Here is a 12,639-nt window from a genome sequence, read left to right as displayed (position 1 = left end):
GTGAAACAGTAGGGTTTTTACAACAACCTGGCATGGTCATTTGTTCTGGTGCTAGTCCACAAATTACCGGATTTATACCTCTGCGTTACTAGTTCAGTACCATAACTACTGCACCCAGTGTCTGACCATCATGAGCAGGAGAGAGCTTTACGTATGTGTGCTTACATACACACACACGTGCAAAGCTCTGCTCCCAGCCAGTAAATTTTTAAACATATTGAGATCCCAGGCAAGCACACTTGCTTCTCAAAACATTTAAATAGGCCCCATTTAAGTTTATAAAGTGCCCAGGAGGTCTCCCAAAAGGGTCTTGTACAAAGTGCTCTGGAGTCAAGTTCAACCCTAGCTCCGGAATTCTATGGAAACAGCAACAGAAAATAGAAGTATAACTGCACCTTAAGTGTCCCTTCCTCTGCCTATACCTAGTACCTCTTAAGATGGCTCCACAATATTTTTCAATGGTAATTGGTCCTCCATCTTCAAGTGATAGGACAAAGGTTTGTGCAAGCGATTCGTCCATGGTGAGTTCCTGATTTCTCTCATGTACAGGCAAAAATGAGAAGTGAAGCAGTTGCCCACAAGAATAGATAATGAGCAAGCCAAGCCACCCATTCTCCTTGCATGTATCTTCTCTGATTGGTATCAACGGTTGGTTACACAGTACCGTTGGCAGAGACCTCAAGCTATTTTCCCCCTCAGTCAAAGATGGATTTATGGAGTGGAATGACTTAACAAAGTGATGAAAGTAATTCATTTTTAAATGTGCTGTCATTTTTATGTATTTTTCCCTTTTCAATATTACCTATCTCAAAATTGCTTTTCAATTTCCGCAGATCTAACAGAGAAGATGCCATGTAAACAGGAGAAGAAAAAACATCCACGAAAGACAGACACTTTTGTTAGTGGAGTCAACTACAGTAGCTCAGAAACTGAGCAGGCGTGCAGTATTTCACCAGAAGTGCAAACTACATCTGCTATCCCAGCATTCTTCAGTTTAGCTGCCTTGGCAGAGGTTGCAGCAATGGAGAATGCGCACAGGTGAGGTGACTAATAAAGCATTGGCACTTTATAAAAGAATACTCTGAGTAACTGCAGAGTAATTGTTTTAATCTTAGGAAGAGGAATTGCTTACAAACTTTGAAGATTTTACTAATAAATTGGACAAAACCATTCAATACTATAACACAAGTTGTTTTAAAAAAAAAAAAAACTAGTTGATCACAGTGGTGTTCTTCACAGTAATTTTTTTTTAAAAATGTCTATGTATTGCAATATATTTAGTACTATTCCATTGGTTACCTGCCTATACGATATGGAGTTGATTTTCTAACCTTCTTCTCTGACTGGTGGTGGACAGGAGCATTGTACCCAAAGTGCACAGGAGCACTGGTATTTCCTCCATGGGAAACAGCTCTAAATAGCTCTTACATTTTTTCCACCACCTCCAAAATATTAAGTGCCAACTTACCATCCAGTCTTTGACCTGCCCGTAGGACCCTTGAGATCCTCTGGTTAGTGGGGTCCAGGCGAAGGCCATAGCGCCAGGTTTCACTGGGCAGCCCTGTCCCACGAAAATGAGACAAGAGGCTGGGATCATCCTTTCCAGCATGTCCAGCTCCACTGACCTTTGGGCTGAAGAAATGGGTATTCCCTGGGGGCAAAGGTAATAAATCTGCCCCCTATCTATAATATATTTAAAACTCTTGCAACTGTGAGCACTTCCTGACAACTTTTTCCGTTGTTACTATTTTCCACCTCTGCTTTCAAAATTGCCATAAGTTTTGCTGTTTAAGGAATAAGAATAGAAAAATCAAAGGCCTATAAATTCGGTGACGCCCCGCCAGCACGTTTGCGCCGGAAATTTAGCGCCCGCCGCCGAGCCAGTTGTGCCCGTCCCAAATTCACTTTCAGCGCCCCAAAGCGGAAGCGGGCGCTGGTACAGGGTGTGCCCGCCCCGCTTGGGGCGCTGAAAGTGAATTTCAGCGCTGCCGGTCCCGCTGCGCCACCCGATGCGGAGCGGCAGGCTGCTGTACTGCAGGCCTCCCCCTTCTCTTAAGGGGGAGGTGCCTGCAACGGTCGGAGCCCCGTTGAAAGTGCCGGCAAAAGAGCCCGGCACAACGGCGAAGTGCCGGGCTCCACGGAAACCAGCCGGCAATGCCGCGGGGGGGGGGGGGGGGGGGGGTGTGGAGGAGGCCGGGGAAGGAGGTGCGGGCAGGCGGCCGCCGAAAAAGCGGCCGGCCGCACCTCCGCTTTAAATAGCGCCTCTTAAGGCTGCAGCACGGCCAGGTTTTCAAAACGTTGTTAGCGGCCGCCAGGGAAGAGGCGGCCGCTACTGAAGATGGGGATCGGCGTGGTTTTGGGCGGTACCGGGGCGCTGCGCACACCGATGACGCCATCGGTGCTGGCGCAGCGCTACCGGCTTACGCCGATTTAAAGGCCCACCTAATTTCAGCGGCGACGCAACTTCCGGCGCAACCCACTCTTGCGCCCCTAAATGGGCGCAAACCCAAGGGAATTTCTAGGCCAAAGTATTATATAATACCAGTCTGCATGGAGAGACTAGAGAAATTGGGATTGTTCTCCTTAGAGCAGAGAAGATTATGGAGAGAATAGAGAGGTGTGCAAAATGATGAGGGAGTAAAGAAGGAGAAACTGTTTCCACTGGCAGGAGGGAGAGTAACCAGAGGACATAGATGTAAGATAATTGGCAAAAGAACCAGAGGGGAGATGAGGAGGAATTTTTTGACGCAGCAAGTTGTTATGATCTGTAGTGCGCTGCCTGAAAGCAGATTTAATAGTAACTTTCAAAAGGGAATTGGATAAATACTTGAGAAGGAAACATTTGCAGGGCTATGGGGAAAGAGCAGGGGAGTGGGACTAATTGGTTGCTCTTTCAAAGAGCCGGCACAGGCACAATAGGCTGAATGGCCTCCTTCTATGATGTATGATAAAAATGGGGACAGAATGTTTGACTGACAGTCCTGTTGAAGCTAGGCTATTTTTGCAAACCTGTCTCTATTTCCTAAAACAGGAAATGTTTATTTCCAGTTACTACCCTCATTTGATTCCCAACTAAAATTTAACGAGCAGATTCAAATTTCAGAAATGCAGGCCGCGATTTTACTTAACCTCGGCATATCGGTGGCGGGCCCCGACCCCGCTACTGGCTCCACCCCGTTCTGTGAAATGAATTTCCCTTGTCATATGCATATGGAGGGAGTCAGAGCATGCAGGGAAGTCCTCTTCCCTTCCCATGGGTGGAAGACACCTCCCCAGGACACCAAGACAGCCTGGTTGCACATTGGCCAGGAGATCACAACCAGGGCTACCGTCAGGAGGACCTGCAGTGGCGCAAACCTTTCAATGTTCTCTATCTACATTATCACATCCCCATCTCACTAACCACCCCTCACACTCACCCTCATCCTAGTGCAATCATACCAACTAACAACACACAAGGGTAGGCACTTGGGTGTTTTATCCAATGTTCATGTAAAGTTTGTGTTCATGTGTTGTCAAACATTGAAACCTTTATTTTCAACACTTTGCGTTCTTGGACAGATTTGTGTGCACCTTTGGAAGTGGCTTAGTGAGATGCAGCGAATGGTGAGACATAACGGTACCCCCCACAATGGTGGTGAATGTGAAAGTAATGGCTTGGACATTGGAGGGATACTTTATGGTGTTGGTGTGGGGTGGTGCCAACTTGGTGCATCATGTGGCAGCCAGGGTGTACAGCGTCAAGTGAAGTAAATCTGGTCATGGTGAGGCCATCCCTGTCCTCTGGGGCAGCAATGTGCTCGGGTGCTGATGCCCTCTGTCCTGTGCAGCATCAGGTGATTGTGGAGAAGGTTGGTGATGTTGGTGCTGGTGGTGTGCCTGGTGCTGCTGGTGTTGGGGCTGATCGTGGTCAGATTCTGAGGACCAAGGTGAGACAGTATAAAGGGCACCCATGTTGATGGAATAGATGACAGGTGAAGTAGAGATGACAGAGGTATTCTGTCAATGGTGAGAGAGTTCTTCCAATGAGGTGATACTGGATGGAGTGTGGAAAGTGGAAAGCCTGCAGAATCTGTGCTGGAAATGGACTGAGAAACAGCTTGAAGCTGAGGAAAGTGAAGATCTGTCAGGTGGGAGCTTTTATGTACATTTGAAGCTGTCAAGGAATCAGCTGGAGCAATGGCCACTGAACTCCCGCCTCAGGTTGACGGCCATGGGCCCCGAACAGCGTGGTTTCCGTGGCCATGAAGTTAAAGTGAAAAGGTAAGTTTAAAAAGCCTGATAAGCATCTGTCAACTAGATGCTAATGAGTTTAATTGGGTCCCCCGCCGCTGCCTGTTGGGTCTGCTCAGCGCTGACAAACCCGACATTGGGAAAGGTGCGTGGCAGTGGGTTGACAGCGGGGTCCTGATCCACTATCAAAAAAAAAACACTTTATACCCGTCCCGCCACCGATCGCGCCCACTGACCCCGCCCCCTGCAAAATTCCGGCTGCAGTCTTGGTAGTGTCCATGCAGTGTTTGTTTGCACTGTCTCGTGGTAAGGTTTGGGTACAAAATAAATGCATTATTTACAATACTTCACTGCAAATTCAATCTGATTTTATTTGAATACAGAAAGCTTCTCAGTAGATGCACAATGTGCAAGTCCCCAGGAAAATCTGGGCCTTAAAGTGCTGACAGTGAAGGTATTTTGTTTGTCAATGTGTGTATTTGTTGTATTGATTCTCATTGTTTCTTTCATCTGCAGAGGTCAGCGTGCAGTTTCTCTGAACCACGATGGACAGCCCAAGGAAATGGCACAAACCCCAGTACTTATCTCCTGTGCAGACCAATAATGCATTATTACTTTGTATCCCTACAAAGTCTGAAACACAGGAGATGGGTCAGTAAGACCTGATATTGACTGCATTGTGGGTGTCTCACCCTTCCATGGCTGGGTTCCTCACCGAACAGCCGGGAGACACTGGCTCAGCAGAGCCCCACGGACAGGCTCAGAAGTTGAGCATCAGACATTTACGAATGGGGCTAAATCAGTTTACTTCAGCTTTTGCTCCCTATCTGAAGACAACCTGGTTATATTAAAAAAAAGCTGTTACACAGATCAACTGCCCATGAAACCTATTGGCAATTCTTGCAGCTGCACGCTACATGATCAGAGTGTGAGCTACTCAAGTTTGCTGCAACTTCTAGCTTTTCTCAAGTAACACTGATGCACTGTGCTAGTGACTAGATATTGTCAACCTCTCTTTTTCTGTTTTTAAAGCACATTATGATTTGAGTTTCACAGAAACTGTTTAATCATGAACTTCTGCCTGATCACAGGAAAAAATATTATTGAAAATTCTTTACATTTGCCCATTACATTAAGATATTTTATTTCAACAGCACCATTAACAGCACCATTATTTAGTTGAAAATCTCTCTTAATCTATAGTTGAATTTAATAGCACAATCTGTCTCTGTACAGATGGTACCATGTTTTTTTACACACACAATCTTTTTGCTTGTTTGTGTTTTCCATGATGACTTAATACTATTGTTTTTGCTTTCTCTTGCTTAAACCTCACTGACCCTGCATTGGGCCAGTTTACTGGACATGACTGTTTTCCAATATACTGTTAAGATGTGTAAAGTAATTTGCTTATTTTTTAAGCAATTAGGCACTAATAGTGGCAGAAATCCTGCAAAGCTTTTTAGGTCCCAACTGTTGCACTGCTGTGTTTTTTACAGTGAATGATTATTATGATGGTTGTAGGGTTACTAATTCAGCAAATTACTGAGGAGATATTCAGGTTTTATTTCAGGTTGCAGAAGTATATCAGCACAAAGAAAATAAAGTCTTCTGTCAGACCAACAGCTAGAATTACTGATGTTTAGTACTGCTTAGCTTGAATGCAAGATATTTTTCTTCCCATATTGGTTGAAGATCATGTTACCAGAATGGAAAATAACGGGACTGTAAAGGAGGTTTCGAAGCAGTTGCACAAACTTGAGGGGTAGTAAAGTAATCAGCTCGCAGTCAAACACAGTTCCTATGCTGTTCAGTTAAGTCATAGTAATACAACACTAGTTGTTGTCTGTGCATCATGGTTGTTCGCTCAACATCCTTGACAACAACAAATGCCAGATATTGATTGTGCAAGAATAAGTCTATTTTTTGAGAAACCGGCAGGGTTATTCAGTGTACTGTATGTATTATACCCTTTTTTTTTACAAGCAGCACAGAAAGGAATAGTACATGCTGTTCACATCGGAGATGTTTTGCTCTTTTAGAAGATTGTGACTGGAATTTGCAATAACAAGCTGTTAAATACCATGAAATGGCACCATTATAATGGAACATGTATTAGGTGCACCTGTCTGAACTAAACAAAACTAGTTGGTACACTATATATCTTGCTGTCTGGATTAAATACATGTTAAACCTAAGCATGGTCTGACTCCAAGAATAAGATATTAATATACTCTTATTCAGTAGAAGTCCTAATCTTAAATATAACATTTCTTGGTAAATTGGTCATATTCATAGCAGGTTTCATTTGTAATGTTAAATTTTTGGCAACCATATTTATAATTCATAATTAAGATTGGTGGCCAAAAATATGGAATTAGTGAATCCAGAAGACCGGAACAGTAGGGAAGAATGTTGTCTGCATGTGATGGTCTTTTTGAGTTCTAAATTTATTTGTGGTTTTCCAGATATACATACACTTTTCTTTAATGTAACCTCTGTGATGGCAGTTATACATTCATTCAAAACGCCTCACTTTGAATTCCAGCCTTTGTCTATCGGATTAATTTGCTTTTTCACCCTCAGTGGATAAGCTTGCGTTGGCCTCAGCTGAGCTCCTAGCTAGACACTGAATATATGCAGTGCTTGCCCCAAAGAGGACTAAAATAGAAATAGTACAGTAGCAATATTAAACATATTGAGGATTTTTAAAACTGACAAATAGGTTTCCATTATGACTTTGTGAGTAAATGAATCACCTGATGCGATTCTAAGTGGTACAGACCATCAAGATCCCAGTTTTGATTTGTGATCTCACTGGTGGTTCTACATTTATTCTCTGCATCTCAGAGAGCATCAGCCAGGGTTCCTGTGCCTGATAGATTTCCAGTGATTCTCCCCACGCACCACCACCACCCCCCCCCCCCCCCCCCCCGCCACTGAAAATGTATACATGTGGGCACCAAATGAGGCCAGAATGACCATGGCGGGGGGTGGTGGTAATAATAGGGCTGCGGTCATAAGTAGAACCATACATCAGCATAAATTATTACCATCAGGAGAGAAAGAGCAAGGGGAGGAATTTTTAGGAAAATAAATTGGCCGAAGTGTGCAGAACAGAGAAACCTGGATAGATCTAGGTGCATGATTTCAGATTGGGTAAACATTTACTTCAGTGTCTGAAGAAACTTCTACTCATGGGGTTTGTGCCTTTTTATTATTAGAGACTTGTAACCTAATACAAGTTTCTCTGCAATTTTGTGCCAGTTTACAGTTCATACTTCAGCTTTAGATACAGTAGAGTGGAGCAAATAAAACTACCAACTAGATCCAAACAGTGTCCAGGCACGTAGAACTGATGCATTCAACTCCCTGAATCTCCAGACATCATTCAGAGAATGAACCTGCCAAGTTCTTTGACAAAATGAAGTATAGTTTTGGCTGGGAATGTGCAAACCCTCGGATGACTCATGGGACCGGCCCTTACACATCATTATCACTGGGTACAGGTGGGTGAACTTGCCTTCATTCTGTTCCTTACTCAGTCTACACATTTAAAACCCCAAGGTGAAAAATCACTGAATTGGCAATTCAGGTTTCAATACCAAAATAGGCACTTGGGCCCGGAGAAAGCTGTGGCTGCATTGTCGATGTGCTTTATTTTGAAGTTTTGGTCTTCACCGCTGACTGCCAGGAAATGAGCGCACTTGCCTCAACAAAACAATATGAACATGTAAACCAAAAATCCGTTCCCTGACTTGTATCTGAAGTTCACCATTAATTTATCCAACAACTGATGCTGTAGAGCACAGATTATAATTAGGCATAAAATTGCTGTTTCCATTTACAAATGGATTCTGAAACTTTCTGTTTACACTTGCTGGACTATAAGATTAACATTGAGTTAATTAAAGTTAATTAAATGGGGCATCAGGGTCTAAACTAAACTGTACAGTTAAACAAAAAATGGCCTTTGCTCATTAAGTAAAAGTGGCATATTGTGACTTTTATAGCCATAACCTTTGTAGAACTAATTGAAGTAGGACTGCATTATACTCAACTTCTGGAAGATGGGTTGGACAGTTTCTCAATTGGTTTGGGGTTTGCACATCTCTTTCACTGGCTTAACAAGAAAAGACTGCAACAGCCCATCCTGGTAACATGATCCTTTTGTGACTGCTTTATACAATATTTCATTTACTCTTTGTCACTCTAGCTGTAAAGAACATTTTGTTAAAGTTTTGTGCAATTGTCATCCTTTGCTTGTCATTAGAAATAACGTCTTTTCCTCGTCGTAGAAACCAGCTTTTGCCCAAAGTCTAGCTAATATTTAAAAATGGAAAAAAGTACACAAAAGTTACTGTATTTAAATGTTCACAATGCTTTTTTCACAAAAGTTGAGTATGAAAAAAATGTCTACTTTTTATGCCTGACCAAGTAGAATACAGTTCATTGTATTTTTGCATTATTTTGTTTCCTTTACCATTAAGTGACATTTCCGTGACATTGACAGGTGGGATATGGAGTTTAATTATGATCTCCTTTCTTTGAATTATAACAAAAGAGTGTGACTATTTTGAAGTATAGCTTATTGCACTTGATAACACTTTTTAGCATGTGAAAAGACCCCAAGATTTGGTCACCAACACAGATCTGTGTGAGTTCTTAAAAGTAGTAATGTAACATGTATCCTGGTGCTTATTACGGGAGTGTGCTCATTTGCTTACACTGAAGAGCATTAACATTCACGGATGAGGAGAGTGGACAACGCGGAGAATTGATAATTCATACGCATGTACTACTGTTTCTGTTTTCACTGCTATAAATTATTGTGTCAGAAGCAGTGAGAACAGCAAGACTTACCACAGAGTGAATTTACTATTCTTTCTACTTGTTATGCAGAAATGGACAGGAAGATGGGTATTGTTGTGTTTCAGGAATGACTCACTGTTTATTTTCCTTTTTCAAAACGTTAGCAGACTCTTAAATTTTGCCCTTGCACATATTTGAATGAATTTAAGAAGTCACTCAACACCAGGTTATAGTCCAACAGTTTTATTTGAAATCACAAGCTTTCGGAGCGCTGCTCCTTCGTCAGGTGACTCTGATGAAGGTGCAGCGCTCCGAAAGCTTGTGATTTCAAATAAAACTGTTGGACTATAACCTGGTGTTGAGTGACTTCTTAAATTTGTCCACCCCAGTCCAACACCGGCATCTCCACACCATATTTGAATGGATTCACCATGTGAGACTTGGAAAAGATAGATAAGATCTGTGCTGGAAATTTCCTCGAGGCTTCTCCTGCTCTTTGGGCACTCAATGTTCACTACTGTTTTTTTTTAAAAAAAGTATAATTTTGATCTTACGGCATTTGGTTTATTGAAGTATTAATGTTGAATACAACAATTGGACAAAGTATCCATGGAAAATTTATAGATTAGGATTGTTTAACTATAACCAGACATTATATTATTTTGATGAAAAAATGCATGCGCCATCATTAAGGGTTAAGCTAATAGGTCGATTAAGGGTGATTACTACAGGGGAAAATTCCTATTGTAATATCCCTGTTAAATGCGTGGCAATAATAATGGTTTATGTAAGACTTCTAAATTGTTCCACCCTCTGGAGTTGCTGTGATTGATAGTGTTACTAACCTGCTATAATGGCCCATGGATCTGCATTTGACACTCGGTATTACAATTTACACTATTAGTTGTAGCAGCTGTGTTGAATTTTCACAGAATAAACCAATAAAATGCACTAACCCAAGCATATTACAACATATAGTGTAATCTCCGACCATCTAATGAAGAAATTAAATGTCTAACCGTTCATTTACAAATGAAGTATTAGATTAAAGGAAGCAAATTTTATAACTATCGACAGGAGACATGTTGTTTTTCAAAGGGTTCAGAATGTCTGTTTTCATACTCCGTTTTTTTTAATACATTGATTAGAGGTGAAGGAAATTATCGGCAAGATAGTTATCAAAATTACCCAGTCGTATATTTTTTACAATAATATACTGGGTAATCATTGAAGGGCAGCTAAATCAAACTAACTGTTGGTGAGATGATGGGTGTGGTAAAGGAGCAGTTTTGACTGTGCCCAACTGCTTACTGTGTCTGATAATTGATAATAGAGCTGCGAACAGGAAGTTCTTTTTAACAGCATTCCCTCTGGTGGACTGAGAATTCTGTCACAATTTGATTTTTTTTTAATGTAACTTTCTTTAGAGTCATTTGGAAACACTTAAAAACAAATGCCAGTTAAGGCTGGTTGGCAATGCCTGCTGCAGGGAAGTGTTTGCAACCAAAAATTCCCATGCTACTGTCAAATCTTGCTTGTCAAAAGAAATGAAGTTTAAAGTATCACTGAAGTGGTTACTAATACACACTGACCATAATTGCAAGACACTTAGTAAAAAAAAACAGTTGTAATGTAAGTTTGGTTACGCCTAAAAGACCCATTTGCTCCTAAGAATTTCCATTATTCTATATGGGAATAGTCCAGGCAATTATAGCCTGATTTATACAAAAAGGATTGTCTAATCCTTGATGTAAGTGTTTTATTTACAAAGCATCATCCAAATAATTTATACTAGTGAATTCTAATTAGGGCTTTTAGTATTAGGAAATGCAATAACTGATCATTTACTGTAGCCCCTGAATAAATGGATTACTATCGCTTTTTCCATTAAGAGTGCAATGGGTGTGACATTTCTAAGAACGCCATTGTGTGTGTATTTGGAGTTCTTTCTTCTCTTGTATTGATGCAGAAAAGGGGGGAAACAATATAGCAGTCTTAAAGGTGTCACTCCATATCCTACATATGAAGACTGGAAATTTGACTAATTCCGATTGTAAACAGTTATCCTAGTTAATTTTATTTAAGACCAAGTGGACAAGTCGCTCGGTTAACGAAAGATAGTTTTGGGAACCCTTGTCATATAAGTAAGTAATTGCTGAGCCGAGAGTTAATAAGTTTGTCAGTAAACAATACTCTATAAATAGTGACTGAAATAGCAACAAATTATTACTGCCAGGTAATTAATGTTTCATTCAGACAACTGAACCTGGGATGTTGATCTACACTTTCATTGTGGTTGTGAGAATAAATTTCCTAACTCGGACCTAACATGCACATTTTTTTATCGTAGATGTTTATTTTAAATGAAGTTAGAATTTTAACAGAATGGATAATATAACTTGGAAAAAAAGATTTTTGTTTACGTACTATAGTAAGGCATATTTAACAAACACAAAATGTGCAGTGTATTCTAGGAGACACTTTTATTTGGCCTTAAAAATGTTTAGTAAGTTATTAAACTTTTTTTTGAATTGGAGTTGAAAACAAAGACAGCTTTGCAAAAGTTAAACTTTTTTTTATTGTGGTGATGTCTTATTTATAATTGCTGCAGTAACACCTTGTAGCCAAAGAGAGCATTCGTAATAGCATTTCTTACATATTATTTGATTCTGAATTGAGAAAAAGCTTAATTTTTGGAAAATATAGATTTGGAAGAAAAGATAGCCCAGTTGTGTGTACCAGCTAACATGTTTGTGTCTTACCCTTTTGGTCACAGGTTCAAGTCCTGGCCAAAGCAGCAAGACCAGTAGAGCACCCAAATAATGATAGAGAGGATGTACAGTAATAAAACATAGCCCACTACTGTATTAGAAGTACGGAATGTTGCCTACAAAGGGTTCGTAGAGAGCTGAGTGATACTCCTGTATTTTTGACCAAATGTATGATGCAGTTTAATATTTTATAAATTCAAATTTGTTTTAGGCCAATTAACAAAATGATTCCAGTAGTATATAATGGTGGTTCAACAGATAGGCTGAAATATTTAATTTTTTGGGAGGGGGAGGGTGGGATGGTGTAATGATGTACAATTGATTTTAATTTTAATACCAAAAATAGAGGGATGTTTCCTGATTCACAAGAAGTATTAAAGGAATTATATTTCATTAGAATAAAAGGCAGATACATAAATACTTAGTTTACAGTTGGACAGTCAAAAACGTGTTGACTAGCCTAGCAGACTGACATTAATCTTTGTAAACATCTGAACTGTAACGTTTGGGCTTTGGTTATGATACTCTGAGACTGTTTAAAGGAAGACTCCACTTGTTTCATACCAACAGACAGAGGTTTATGCATTCTTGTAATTCAGTCATTTTTTTCCAATTAAAAATTAAAATCTAATATTTTGAATTAAACAATGTAAATAAGACAGCAAAGTGGGAATTTGATGCTTAAAATGAATAATCAGATTATTTGAATTAAGCAGCTATGATTTAAGAGTAGACTGTACAGGTAAAAATGTATTCAGTTTGTAAAAAAGCGGAGCAAAGTTGCAGTTTAAACTTTACACGCCCATAGCATCAGTTGAATGAC

General features: G+C 40.4%; 1 protein-coding gene across 4 annotated transcripts in view; it reads left to right on the top strand.

The window, feature by feature from the left end:
• bbx (BBX high mobility group box domain containing) overlaps window positions 1–8,698 on the top strand; it is a 204,674-nt gene extending 195,976 nt beyond the window's left edge. For all 4 annotated transcript variants that reach the window (XM_086006906.1, XM_086006908.1, XM_086006907.1 and 1 more), the window contains 2 exons: window positions 834–1,038; window positions 4,750–8,698. In XM_086006906.1, the coding sequence (XP_085863032.1) occupies window positions 834–1,038; window positions 4,750–4,837 (293 nt within the window). In that variant the 3' untranslated portion in view covers window positions 4,838–8,698. The remainder of the gene's footprint in view (window positions 1–833; window positions 1,039–4,749) is intronic.
• The last annotated feature ends 3,941 nt before the right edge of the window (window positions 8,699–12,639 follow it).

Source organism: Somniosus microcephalus, chromosome 14 (genome assembly GCF_052327205.1).
Source record: "Somniosus microcephalus isolate GS21.2 chromosome 14, FLI_Smic_1.0, whole genome shotgun sequence".
NCBI lineage: Eukaryota > Metazoa > Chordata > Chondrichthyes > Squaliformes > Somniosidae > Somniosus > Somniosus microcephalus.
The sequence above is the reverse complement of the archived record's forward strand: the minus strand, read 5'-3'. Positions and strand labels throughout refer to the sequence as shown.